This window comes from Capra hircus, chromosome 7, assembly GCF_001704415.2.
Source record: "Capra hircus breed San Clemente chromosome 7, ASM170441v1, whole genome shotgun sequence".
NCBI lineage: Eukaryota > Metazoa > Chordata > Mammalia > Artiodactyla > Bovidae > Capra > Capra hircus.
Window position 1 is genome coordinate 76,185,170 of NC_030814.1, and position 14,613 is coordinate 76,199,782.

Below are 14,613 nucleotides of genomic sequence, written 5' to 3' on the forward strand. Positions count from 1 at the left end.
TATGGCAGTTCTATTTCCAGTTTTGTAAAGAATTTCCACACTGTTCTCCATAGTGGCTGTACTAGTTTGCATTCCCACCAACAGTGTAAGAGGGTTCCCTTTTCTCCACACTCTCTCCAGCATTTATTGTCTGTAGACTTTTTGACAGTAGCCATTTTGACTGGTGTGAGATGGTACCTCATTGTGGTTTTGATTTGCATTTCTCTGATAATGAGTGATGTTGAGCATTTTTTCATGTGTTTGTTAGCCATCTATATGTCTTCTTTGGAGAAATATCTGTTTAGTTCTTTGGCCCATTTTTTGATTGGGTTGTTTGTTTTTCTGGTATTGAGCTGCATGAGCTGCTTGTATATTTTTTAGATTAATTCTTTGTCCGTTGGTTTGTTTGCTATTATTTTCTCCCATTGCTTATAGTTTCCTGCATTGTGCAAAGCTTTTAAGTTTAATTAGTTCCCATTTGTTTATTTTTGCTTTTATTTCCAGTATTCTGGGAGGTGGGTCATAGAGGACCCTGCTGTGATTTATGGCAGAGAGTGTTTTGCCTATGTTTTCATCTAGGAGTTTTATAGTTTCTGGTCTTGCATTTAAATCTTTAATCCATTTTGAGTTTATTTTTGTGTATGGTGTTAGGAAGTGTTCTAGTTTCATTCTTTTACAAGTGGTTGACTAGTTTTCCCAGCACCACTTGTTAAAGAGATTGTCTTTTCTCCATTGTATATTTTTGCCTCCTTTGACAAAGATAAAGTGTCCATAGGTGTGTGGATTTATCCCTGGGCTTTCTATTTTGTTCCACTGAGATATATTTCTGTCTTTGTGGCAGTACCATACTGTCTTGATGACTGTAGCTTTGTAGTATAGTCTGAAGTTAGGCAGGTTGATTCCACCAATTCCATTCTTCTTTCTCAAGATTGCTTTGGCTATTCAAGGATTTTTGTATTTCCATACAAATTGTGAAATTGTTTGTTCTAGTTCTCTGAAAAATACCATTGGTAGTTTGATAGGGATTGCATTGAATCTATAGATTGCTTTGGGTAGTATACTCATTTTCACTATATTGATTCTTCAGATCCATGAACTTGGTGTATTTCTCCATCTATTAGTGTCCTCTTTGATTTCTTTCACCAGTGTTTTATGGTTTTCTATATATAGGTCTTTTGTTTCTTTAGGTAGATATATTCCTAAGTATTTTATTCTTTTCGTTGCAATGGTGAATGAAATTGTTTCCTTAATTTCTCTTTCTGTTTTCTCATTGTTAGTGTATAGGAATGCAAGGGATTTCTGTGTATTAATTTTATATCCTGAAACCTTACTATATTCACTGATTAGCTCTAGTAATTTTCTGGTGGAGTCTTTAAAGTTTTCTATGTAGAGGATCATGTCATCTGCAAACAGTGAGAGTTTTACTTCTTTTCCAATTTGGATTCCTTTTATTTCTTTTTCTTCTCGGATTGCTGTGGCTAAAACTTCCAAAACTATGTTGAATAGTAGTGGTGAGAGTGGGCACCCTTGTCTTGTTCCTGACTTTAGGGGAAATGCTTTCAATTTTTCAACATTGAGGATAATGTTTGCTCTGGGTTTATCATATATGGCTCTTATTATGTTGAGGCATGTTTCTTCTAATCCTGCTTTATCATAAATGGATGTTGAATTTTGTGAAAAGCTTTCTCTGCATCTATTGAGATAATCATATGGTTTTTATCTTTCAGTTTTTTAATGTGGTGTATCACATTGATTGATTTGCAGATATTAGAGAATCCTTGCATCCCTGGGATAAAGCCCACTTGGTCATGGTGTATGATCTTTTTAATATGTTGTTGGATTCCATTTGCTAGAATTTTGTTAAGGATTTTTGCATCTATCTTCATCAGTGATATTGGCCTGTAGTTTTCTTTGTTTGTGGCATCTTTGTCTGGTTTTGGTATTAGGGTGATGGTGGCCTCATAGAATGAGTTTGGAAGTTTACCTTCCTCTGCAGTTTTCTGGAAGACTTTGAGTAGGATAGGTGTTAGCTCTTCTCTAAATTTTTGTTAGAAATCAGCTGTGAAGCCGTCTAGTCCTGAGCTTTTGTTTGCTGGAAGATTTCTGATTACAGTTTTGATTTCCATGCTTGTGATGTATCTGTTAAGATTTTCTATTTCTTCCTGGTTCAGTTTTAGAAAGTTATAGTTTTCTAAGAATTTGTCCATTTCTTCCAAGTTGTCCATTTTATTGGCATATAATTGCTGATAGTAGTCTCTTATGATCCTTTGTATTTCTGTGTTGTCCGTTGTGATTTCTCCATTTTCATTTCTAATTTTGTTGATTTTAATTCTTCTTCCTTTTTTTCTTGATGAGTCTGGCTAATGGTTTGTCTATTTTATTTATCTTCTCAAAGAACCAGCTGTTAGCTTTGTTGATTTTTGCTATGGTTATGTTTCTTTTTCATTTATATCTTCCCTAAGTTTTATGATTTCTTTCCTTCTACTAGCCCTGGGGTTCTTCATTTTTTCCTTTTCTAGTTGCTTTAGGTGTAGAGTTAGGTTATTTATTTGATTTTTCTCTTGTTTCTTGAGATAAGCTTGTATTGTTATGAACCTTCCCCTTAGCACTGCTTTTACTGAGTCCCATAGGTTTTGGGTTGTTGTGTTTTCATTTTCATGCATTTCTATGCATATTTTGATTTCTTCTATGATTTGTTGGTTATTCAGAATTGTGTTGTTTAGCCTCCATATGTTGGTATTTTTAATAGTTTTTTTCCTGTAGTTGACAGCTAATCTTAATGCATTGCGATCAGAAAAGATGCTTGGAATGATTTCAATTTTTTTGAATTTACCAGTGCTCAATTTATGTGATCTATCCTGGAGAATGTTCTGTGTGCACTTGAGAAAAAGGTGAAATTCATTGTTTTGGGGTGAAATGTCCTATAGATGTCAATTAGGTCTAACTGGTCCATTGTATCATTTAAAGTTTGTGTTTCCTTTCTAATTTTCTGTTTAGTTGATCTATCCATAGGAGTGAGTGGGGTATTAAAGTCTCCCACTATTATTGTGTTACTGTTAATTTCCCCTTTCATACTTGTTAGCATTTGCCTTACATATTGCGGTGCTCCTATGTTGGGTGCATATATATCTATAATTGTTATATCTTCTTCTTGGATTGGTGCTTTGATCATTATGTAGTGTCCTTCTTTGTCTCTTTTCACAGCTTTTATTTCAAAGTCTATTTTATCTGATATGAGTATTGCTACTCCTGCTTTCTTTTGGTCTCCATTTGAGTGAAATATCTTTTTTCAGCCCTTCCCTTTCAGTCTGTATGTGTCCCTTGTTTTGAGGTGGGTCTCTTGTAGGCAGCATATATAGGAGTCTTGTTTTTGTGTCCATTCAGCCAGTGTTTGTCTTTTGGTTGGGGCATTCAACCCATTTACATTTAAGGTAATTATTGATAAGTATGATCCCGTTGCCATTTACTTTGTTGTTTTGGGTTTGAGTTTATACATTTTTTCTGTGTTTCCTGTCTAGAGAAGATCCTTTAGCATTTGTTGGAGAGCTGGTTTGGTGTTGCTGAATTCTCTGAGCTTTCGCTTGTCTGTAATGCTTTTGATTTCTCCTTCATATTTGAATGAGATCCTTGCTGGGTACAGTAATCTGGGTTGTAGGTTTTTCTCTTTCATCACTTTAAGTATGTCCTGCCATTCCCTTCTTGCCTGAAGAGTTTCTGTGGAAAGATCAGCTGTTATTCTTATGGGAATCCCCTTGTGTGTTATTTGTTGTTTTTCCCTTGCTGCTTTTAATATTTGTTCTTTGTGTTTGATCTTTGTTAATTTGATTAACAAATTGTCTTGTTTTTTTTTTTTTGCCTTGGGTTTATCCTGTTTGAGACTCTCCAAGTTTCTTGGACTTGGATGGTTATTTCATTCCCCATTTTCGGGAAGTTTTCAACTATTATCTCCTCAAGTATTTTCTCATGGCTTTTCTTTTTGTCTTCTTCTGGGACTCCTGTGATTCAAATGTTGGGGCATTTGACATTGTCCTAGAGGTCTCTGAGCTTGTCCTCGTTTCTTTTAATGCTTTTTTCTTTTTTCCCTCTCTGCTTCATTTATTTCCACCATTCTATCTTCCACCTCACTTATCCTATCCTCTGCCTCAGTTATTCTACTGTTGGTTCCCTCTAGAGTGTTTTTGATCTGTTATTGCATTATACACTATTGATTGACTCTTTTTTTATTTCTCCTAGGTCCTTGTTAAACATTTTTTGCATCTTCTCGATCCTTGTCTCCAGACTATTTATCTGTAACTCCATTTTGTTTTCAAGATTTTGGATCATTTTTACTATCATTATTCTGAATTCTTTTTCAGGTAGACTCCCTGTCTCCTCCTCTTTTGTTTGGTTTGGTGGACATTTATCATGTTCCTTTACCTGCTGAGTGTTTCTGTGCCTTTTCATCTTGTTTAGATTGCTGTGTTTGGGGTGGCCTTTCTGTATGCTGGAAGTTTGTGATTCCTCTTTATTGTGAAGGTTCCTCCCTGTGGGTGGGGTTGGACGAGTAGGTTGTCTAGGTTTCCTGGTTAGGGAAGCTTCTTTTGGTGTTCTGGTGGGTGGAGCTGGATATCCTCTCTGGAGTGCAGTGAAGTGTCCAGTAGTGAGTTTTGAGGTGTCTGTGGGTTTGGTGTGACTTTGGGCAGCCTGTATATTAAAGCTCAGGGCTATGTTCCTGTTTTGCTGGAGAATTAGTGTTGTGTCTTGGTCTGGAACTTGGTTCTTGGGTGGGGCTTGGTTTCAGTGCAGATGTGGAGGCTTTTGGATGAGCTCTTATTGATTAATGTTCCCTGGAGTCAGGAGTTTTCTGGTGTTCTCAGGTTTTGGACTTATGCCTCCTGCCTCTGGTTTTCAGTCTTATTCTTACAGTAGTCTCAAGACTTCTCCATCCATACAGTTCCGATGATAAAACATCTAAGTTAATGGAGAAAAGATTCTCCACAGCGAGGGACACCCAGAGAGGTTCTCAGAGTTACATGGAGAAGAGAAGAGGGAGGAGGGTGATAAAGGTGACCAGGAGAAGAGGGGGAATCAAAAAGGGAGAGAGCAGTCTAGGCAGTAATCAAATCCCTGTGTGCTCTCCACAGCTTGGAACACCCAGAAAGGTTCATGGAGTTCCATAGAGAAGAGAAGAGGGAGGAAGGAGATAGAGGTGACTAGGAGAAGAGGAGGGGGAGTCAAAAGGAGAGAGACAGATCTAGCCAGTAATCAGTTCCCTAAGTGTTCTCCACAGCCCAGAATACCCAAAGAGATTCACAGAGTTGGGTAGAGAAGAGAAGGGGGGTGAGGAGACAGAGGTGACCTGGGGGAGAAAAAGGAGAGTCAAAGGGGGAGAGGGCAATCAAGCCAGTAATCACACTCCTAAGTGAAAATGCAGAGAAAGCAATGGCAACCCACTCCAGTACTCTTGCCTGGAAAACCCCATGGGCAGAGGAGCCTGGTAGGCTGCAGTCCATGGGGTCGCTAAGAGTCGGACATGACTAAGTGACTTCAGTTTCACTTTTCACTTTCATGCATTGGAGAAGGAAATGGCACCCCACTCCAGTGTTCTTGCCTGGAGAATTCTAGGGACGGAGGAGCCTGGTGGGCTGCCATCTGTGGGGTCGCACAGAGTCGGACATGATTGAAGCGACTTAGCAGCAGCAGCAGCAGCAGCAGCAGCATTTTCATAAGACAAAGTTCTATTAGACAGTGCTGTCTTTGATATTGTCAAATGCTTGTTATTTACCCAGCTCCTTTTTTTTTTTGGTAGGTTAAAGAATTGTCTTAGGGACTAAATTTCTTTTGTAATGTAAATCATCTATATTGTAGTTTGTTACGTGCCTGCAATATAAATGTATTTTTCCTGGAAATGAATTCTATTGAATGAATTGTATCTGTCATGTACTCTGATCCACAGAATTTAGAAGCCATTTGTGAAGATTATTACTGAAGTTTTGTCCTAATTTCCCTTTCCTTCAGATTCAGTGGAAGAAGGAGAGAAGATTGTGAAGACAGCACTGGATGCTTTTGGAAGAATAGGTGATGTTTCTTTACATTTATGGTACTCACAGAGCAGCTTCTACCTTTCTAATGAATTATTTTTATTTTACTTTTGTTTGCTAAAAACTCTTTCTTGGTAATCAAATTTTTAGATTTGTTTTAAAATTTAATTTTTTAACATACCCTAATCTTATTCCACAAAGGGCTTGAGGTGACAGTTTGTATGCATGTATGTGTTGAATTGGTTGTTTGTTTTTTGTATTTTAAGGGCCTTTAGAAAAACTTAAAAGCATTCTCTAAGTTTCTTTTTATAGTAATTTTATCATATCCCTGATATATAAAAATACATATATAATATACAATAATTTACATGATTATATAATTAATAACTATTAAAGATATTATAATAATTTAATCATACCTCCAATATTGGGGGTATGATTATATATGTATATCAGAAAGAAAGAAAGAAAGAACAAAAGAGAAGTCGCTCAGTTGTGTCCAACTCTTTGTGACCCCATGGACTGTAGCCTACCAGGCTCCTCCATCCATGGGATTTTCCAGGCATGTATATCAGCTGCTAAGTCACTTCAGTCGTGTCCGACTCTGTGCGACTCCATAGACGGCAGCCCACCAGGCTCCTCTGTCCCTGGGATTCTCCAGGCGAGAACAATGGAGTGGGTTGCCATTTCCTTCTCCAGTTCATGAAAGTGAAAAGTGAAAGTGAAGTCGCTTAGTCGTGTCTGACTCTTAGCGACCCCATGGATTGCAGCCCACCAGGCTCCTCCGTCCATGGGATTTTCCAGGCAAGAGTACTGGAGTGGGTTGCCCTTTCCTTCTCCATGTATATCAGAGGTATGATTAAATTATTATAATGCTTATTTAATAGTTACTAAGTAATTATAGGGGCTTCCCTGGTGGCTCAGATGGTAAAGCATCTGCCTGCAATATGGGAGACCTGGAATCGATCCCTAGGTTGGGAAGATCCCCTGGAGAAGGAAATGGCAACCCACTCCAGTACTCTTGCCTGGAGTGATTCTGTATCTTGCAAATTAAGATGAATTATATAAAAGTTCATTTTTAAGAAGTATTTCAATGTATTGTTTAATCTTTCTAATTTAATCCCATACATTGTAAAAGGTTATTGAATTACTGGAGGAACCACCCAACATGTTTCTAGTCTGAAAAATGTTGATTTTTATAGTTTGAATGTGTTCACCTTCCCTTTTTTTTGGTCTACCATGTATATTTTTTCTAGCTATGTTTGGTTGAGTTTGTGCGAGACATGTTCATGTATTGTCTGACACAGGGATAGAAGCCCTAAGGGTTTGAAGTCATAAAATGAAGATAGCCACAAGATGGTGGTTGAACCTTAAAAAACAATCCCTTTCTTTTTATAGTGAGGATGCAATTGTGTATCCATATAGGCTGTCAGTTTCTAATTCTAATAGTTTCACTTTTGACTTCATTGGCAAAGAAAATTTTTTTAAACTTTTAACTTTCCCTGTGAATTTTGAAGTTGCTTGAGGGATGGCTTATGATTACTGCTGAGTTCTATGAACTTAAGTTATGTGGCTGCTAATTCTGTAAATAAGTTCATAGAATTTTGGCAGAAAGTAGAGATGGAAAAATCTAAAAAATGTTTAGATATGTAGGTTTGAAAGGAAAGCACTAATGTAATGTGATTCTTATGCTTTTGTGAATCAGATTTTTTTTGCTATAGGTATAAAATTTTGTTTTGCTAACACTTGTTGCTTATTATATCTACTTAACCCATGGGGAGAAAAACACTTTTGAAAGAAATGTGAGTTTTAAGCAAATGCAAATTAATATGCTTGCTTTTATATATGTGACTTGGACATTTTTATATTGTAGATATTGTGATCAACAATGCTGGGTGAGTATTTCTTTTTTCATTTCCAATAAAGTAATGTATTTGCAAAGTTTTTTTTTTTTTTAGTGTTTACTTTCTAATCTCAACAAACATAATATCAATTTTTAGGATTCTGAGGGACCGTTCATTTAGTAGAATAAGTGATGAAGACTGGGGTAAGATGTTTTAATATTCTCTATGGAATATACTTATCCATTTAGCTGTTTAATACTTGATGCACTTACACACTTAAGGAAAATCTTGCTTCTTCCAATTCTTCCTTCTACTAATGTAAGTGATTATTTCAGCTTTATGATGAAAAATGATGAACATTTGGGAGTAACCTATTTTTAAACATTTGAAAAATTTTAAAAAATTAAAATCTGTTGGCAAAAGTTATCTAAAAGGTTTTGTGCTTTTCATCTTTTTTTTTTAATCTCTGAGAGATTGTCAGCATTTTCTTGCAGTATTGTTGTTTTTAACAGCTTTTTATGTTTTTGTCTGGCTGTATAATTGTTATTTCAAGCAAGAGAAGGCTGTGGAAGAGTGAGGCACTAAAAATGATGGAAATCTGAGAACTGGGTGGGAAAAGTCTAGATATAATTTTGAAACTTCTAATAAGTAGGAAATTTTTTCACTAGGAATGTCATGTTGGAAAAATTGAGTTTAGATAGTGAACAGTCACTGTTATGAAAATGTTTTTCCATATTTTCTCTTTTTTGTCCTTACTTTCATTAGCTGCCAGGACTAAAACAATCTGAGACAGTGGCAGACGTAGTAACTGAGGTGAATTATGTCTTTGTTTATAGAGCGTGTTTCTGGGAAAGATTGCCAGAAGTCCTTTTGGAAGAAGCAAGCCATCTCTGTGATGTAGAATTAAACAAAGACGGGCTTTTAGTTTTCCTTTCCCTTGTAATAACTGAGTAAAAGAGAAGCTGAGAAAGATAAGTTTTGTTGGCAAAGGAGACTTACCTTGGTGCTTTGCTTTGAGCTCTGATGGGGCTGCAGTGGTTTCATCAGGATAAAATTAAATCTAGAGTTGTCTAACTGAGTCATCCTCCAAGTTTTCTGTTCATTAGATTGCCATTTCTAAAAGCAGGCGTCTCTTTCTCTCTTTTTCCCTCTTTGCCTCCCCCTATTTCCTCCATCTCTTCCACTCCTCCCCCCAACTCGTAACTCATTTAGTAAACCCTGGTAAAAATAGGGATTAAGGGATATTATGAATATTTTATAAACATTTCTTGATGATAAAGTAGATGATTTTTGATTATGCTTTAATTGATGTTTGTGTTGAGTCCTAATTTACATATGTAGATTTCTTGGGTATTTGTATTAATTAATTTTTATATAAAATAGGCATATATTAAAGATGACATTGTATTTAGATGGGTGTACAGGCATCATATTTAGATGGCATTGTATTTGTGATAAAGTTGCAATAATCTAATCATAATTTATAAGCAAAATAGATATGAATTATTGATTAGATATATAATTGAGACTAAAGCAAAAATGATTACTCAGAGTACAATGTGATAGTAGCTGATTTTGAATGCTAGGTATAAAAAAGAATATCTTTGTATAAGTAAATCATTGCTAATGTTGATTCTGAAATAGGTCTATCTAATTTTTGACAACATTCATGATAAAAATTTCTCGTTTTAGACATCATCCAGAGAGTTCATTTGCGGGGCTCATTCTTGGTGACCCGGGCAGCATGGGATCACATGAAGAAACAGAACTTTGGAAGGTAGAGTTGTATGTGGGTGTCAAGGGAGATTGGAGATGTTGTATGGGTTCTTGTGTATAGAGGAAAAGAATTGTTTTGATATTGAAAAATGTACCTCCAGATATGCACAGGCTTTTTAAGTATAGTTTTGGCACATACTTCCCCATTAAATTGGCATCAGTCACGGATCAGCTGAGCTGGACAACTTTTGTATTTCTTTTTACCTCCTACTTTTCATTATTAATGATTTTCCTGCCATTTTCTGATGTTTTAGCAGTACAAACATGGAGGATTCAGCTGTGATTTATTCTCTAACCAAAATATCATTTTGTGTGTCCAGTGACGAACTGGGGAGAGATGAGTAGTTGTTTTCTACCAACTGGCACTGCTCAGACATGAGTTAGCCTTTATTGACCAGGAATGGTAGGACTCTTACAGTTGCATCTGTGTGACTCAGATGGGACAGACCTAGTAAGTGGCTCCATACTCTCTAATGTAAAGGCTATTCTTATTTTCTTTAAGGCTGTTCTTATTAACTTAGAGTTCACATACATCTACTAGAAGTAAATTGCTTGTGATGTATTTTCTTATTGGAAACTTCTGGTGTATCCTGATATTAGCAGTTTCTGAAAGTAGATGATATGATTTACTTCGCTTGTTCTACTAAGTAGTATAAGTAAGATTAGGTCAGATTTTCAGATGATATTGTTTTAATATGAGGCATTTAATATTATCCAGACAGGGAAAGGAGCAAAGTGATGAGGACTAAAGAATTAGGATTTCATGATCTAATATTTCTTACTAAGATTTTGACTTATCAATTGGCAGTTTATTTTTTGTTTGTAAATAATTGTTGTTGTTTTCAGTAGATAATGAATATATATTCTTACACTTGAATTCATTTGTTCCTGACCAGGGATCCCTTTTTTTTTTTTCTTTTTCAGAGGTTCTTTTAAAACAATAAAATCTTATAGTTGAATTTTGAGAGATTACTTTTGTTATTAATTTAGGTGTATTAATCGTGACTTTAAGAACCCAATGCCAGTATACAGAGTTTCTTTTGACAGGTATAATAGTAATGAAAAAGAAAAAAAAGTGCTTAGACTTGCAACATTATTAAAACATAGAAAAGATGATGTTGAGAGATTGATTTTTCTTTTTAGAATTATCATGACTTCATCAGCTTCAGGAATATATGGCAACTTTGGCCAAGCAAATTATTGTGCTGCGAAACTGGGTCTTCTGGGTCTTTCAAACTGTCTTGCAGTGGAAGGCAAGAAAAACAACATTCATTGTAACACTATTGCCCCTACTGCTGGATCACGGATGACCCAAACCGTTTTGCCTGAAGGTAAGTTTAAATTTTTCAGTGCTGTTCTCCATATATCTGTGTGGAGTGAACTTTGCCAAAGTATTTAATTTTTTGAGTAACTAAAAAATTTCCTTACAATTTAAAAAAGCATGATGTGTAATTTACATTCATTATATAAAATTTAGGAAAGCACAAACAGGAAAAATAAAAAAATGACCCATAATTTTAACACACTGAGGTAAGCTTTCTCTTTGTCTAGGTAGACATACATATTTTTTTAACAGAATGAAGTAATAGCATTCTTACTGTTTCGTAATAATTATTTTTAAAAATTTATGTGAAAATTAATAGATTGTTTTTTAAAATGATTTATAGAAGAATTGATCAGATAGTAAAGAAAGTGCTCATGTACTCCTTCTCCCACACAATTACCCATATTTTTATCATCCTATGTCTGTGCGCTACATTTGTTAAAACTGGTGAACCAGTACTGATCCCTTCTTACTGGGTTGGCCAAAAAGTTTGTTTTGGTTTTTCCATACCATCTGATGGAGAAACCAGAGTGAACTTCTTGGCCAACTCAATATTACCTACAGTTTACTTTAGGGCTCATTCTTTAGGTTGTCCAGTCACATAGGTTTTCACAAATGTGTAATGTTCTGTACCCACCATCACAGATCATACAGAATGGTTTCACTTTCTGGAAAATCTCCTGTGTTCTGTCTCTTCATGCCTCTCCTCTTTCTCCCAAATGTCTGAGAGGATTGAAGCTAGTTTCTTTTTATACTGAATAATATTACATGTTATGGAGGTGCCCCAGTTTGTTTATTCATTCACCTACCAAGGAATATTTTGATTATTTCCAGTTTTTGACAGTTATGAATAAAGCTTCTGTGAACATTTGTGTGCAGGTTTTTGTGTGGGTGAAGTTTTCATCTCATTTTGTTGAATATTAGGAGGATAATTGCTGGATTGTATGGTAACACTAGCTTAGTAAGAAATTTCCAACTGTCTTCCAAAATGACTGTATCATGCTTCATTGCCACTGGCTGTCTGTGAGAGTTCTTATTGCTCCACATCTTGGCCAGCATTTATTATTGTTAAGTCTTTTGCATTTTAGTTCTTCTAATAGGTATGTATGGTATTTCACTGTTTTAATTTTCAGTTCCTTAATGACACATGATGTATATTTTTTCCTGTGCTTCTTTGCCATTTATTTGTCTTTTATGGTGATGTATCTGTTCATATCTTTTGATCATTTTTAAATTGGACTCTTTGTTTTCTTATTGTTGAGTGGTAAGAGTTCCCTGCAGATTTTAGAAACAAGTTCTTAATCAGATAAGTGTTTTGCAAAATATTTTTTCCCCATGTATAACAAGTTTTTAAAATTCTCTTAATCTCTTTCACTTTTGAAGCATAATTTCACTGCTACAGAATTCTGGGTTTATAATTTTTTTCTTTCAGCCCTTGAAATATTTCACTCCACTCTTCTATTGCTAACATGGTTTTTGAAGGAGAGTTTGACATAATTCTTTGCTTGTTTCTTTATGCATAAGGTATGTTTTTTTCCCTCTGTATTCCTCCAACATTTTCTCCTTGTTTTTATGCAGTTTGAATATAGTATGCATAATAATAGATGTAGATTTTTGCTATATGCTACTTGATATCCTCTGAGCTTCCTGGATCTATGGTTGGTATTTGTCATTAACTTTGGAAAATTCTCAGCCATCAGTGCTTCAACTATTTCTTGTTCCTTTTTCTTTTTTCCTTCTGTTTCTGGTATCCCATTATTTGCCTATTTATCTTTTATAGTTACACAATACCACAGTTCTTTTTTTCCTTCTTTTTTCTCTTTGTATTTCATTTCAGTTTGGGAAGTTCCTGGTAACATATATTCAGGCTTACTGATTCTTTTTTTCATTTCAGAATGTTACGTTGTTTTTTAGCAGTTCCTTTTGATTTTTTTTTCCAAAGCATTTCCTTCTGTCTGCTTATAGTAGTCATCTGTTCTTATAAATTGTCCACTTTTTCCCCTTAGAGCCCTCAGCATGTTAATTACAGTTATTTTAAATTCCAGATTTGATAATTCCAAAATCTCTGCTATATTTGAGGCTATATCTCTGGTTTGAGGTTCTGTTTTGTTTTTTGGCTGCACTGTGTGGCATGTGGGATCTTGGTTCCCTAATCAGGGACTGAACTCATGCCTTCTGTAGTGAAAGTGCAGAATCTTAACCACTGAACTGCCAGGGAAGTCTGTTGAGGCTGGTTCTCATGCTTGCTTTGTCTCTTCAGCCTGTACTTTTCTTGTCTTTTAGCAGGCTTTGAAATTGTTGAAAATGGAACATGATGTTTGAGGGAGTAGATAGAAAGTGTGGTACATTGAACTTTATTGTGAGGTTTTATGTTTGTCTGGCCAGGAGTTAGATTGTGTTTATTGGTTGCTGTAGCTGTTGGTGTCAGAAACTACATTTTCCTCTTTGTCCTTGTTTTTGTGTACCCTGTTGTCTTTGGGTTTCCTTAGATACCCTTTATTAAAGAGTGTGTATGTTTGCAGTTCTCTCAGTTGTAGTCTGCTGCTGTTATACTGGAGCCCTGTTGAAGTGACTGTAAGTTAATGGGAGGGGGTGTGTTCTCTAATCTTATAATTACATGTCCATTTTTTTAGAAGATCAAAGTCCCTTTACACTGACTTTTAGAAGAGTTTCTTAGCCTTCCCCCCTCACCTCCTTTATTTGAGACAGGAGACTAGAGGGGCTTCACTAGTCTAATTGAAGCTCTGATAGTTTCCCTTAAGGATAGGCCTTTGTTAAGGAGAACAGAATGCTCTGGGCATATTTCAAAATGATTTTATTTTATTGACTTATTTTGTTACCCTCTCCCGTTTTCTCTGTGATATTTCAAAGCAAATCTCAGGCATTACTTGTCACCTAATATATACTTGGAAATGTGTCTCTCTATCAGATACGGACATTATAACCACAATGCCAGTATCACACTAAAATAATAATTCATTAACATTGTCTAATACTAAGTTTATATTAAAGCTTCTTGGTTACCTAAAAAGTATCTTTTTAGAGTTAGTTCATTCTACAAGGGTCTAAACAAAACCACAGGCATTTTGTTACTGTGCGTGTGTATGTGTGTGTGTGTGTGCGTGTGCGCTCAATCACTCAGTCATGTCTGACCCTTTGCGACCCCATGGACTGTAGCCCACCAGGCTTCTCTGTCCATGGAATTTTCTAGGCAAGAGTTCTGGAGTGGGTTGCTATTTCCTACTCCAGGGAATCTTTCTGACCCAGGGATAGAGCCCACATCTCTTGTGTCTCTAGCATTGGCAGGTAGATCTTTCTAGAGTTGGTTTATTCCCCAAGGATCTAAACAGAGCTCATAGGCATTTTGTTATTGTTTCTCTTCAGTTTCATTAACATGTAATAGTTCATTCTCCTTTTAAAAAAAGTGCCAATTATTTGCTGAAGGAACTACCAGTTCACCTATTCTATAGACTGTTCCTCATTCTTGATTTGAATTGCCCTTGCTCTTCTCTCGAAAATCAGCTGATCACACATGTGTAAGTCTATTTCTGAATTCTCTGTTCTGCTGTATTGATCTATGGGCCTGTCCTTTTACTAATACCATGATGTTTTGATTACTATAGAGTAAGTCTTGAAATCAGGTAGTGGGAGTCTGCCAACTTTATTTTTT

At 35.8% G+C, this 14,613-nt stretch overlaps 1 protein-coding gene across 1 annotated transcript in view; it reads left to right on the top strand.

Annotated features, from left to right (window-relative positions):
- Positions 1-14,613, top strand: part of HSD17B4 (hydroxysteroid 17-beta dehydrogenase 4) — a 99,605-nt gene that overhangs the window by 20,719 nt on the left and 64,273 nt on the right. The window contains exons 4-8 of the mRNA XM_005682720.3: positions 5,977-6,036; positions 7,873-7,894; positions 8,000-8,046; positions 9,536-9,620; positions 10,763-10,950. Of these exons, the coding sequence (XP_005682777.2) occupies positions 5,977-6,036; positions 7,873-7,894; positions 8,000-8,046; positions 9,536-9,620; positions 10,763-10,950 (402 nt within the window). The remainder of the gene's footprint in view (positions 1-5,976; positions 6,037-7,872; positions 7,895-7,999; positions 8,047-9,535; positions 9,621-10,762; positions 10,951-14,613) is intronic.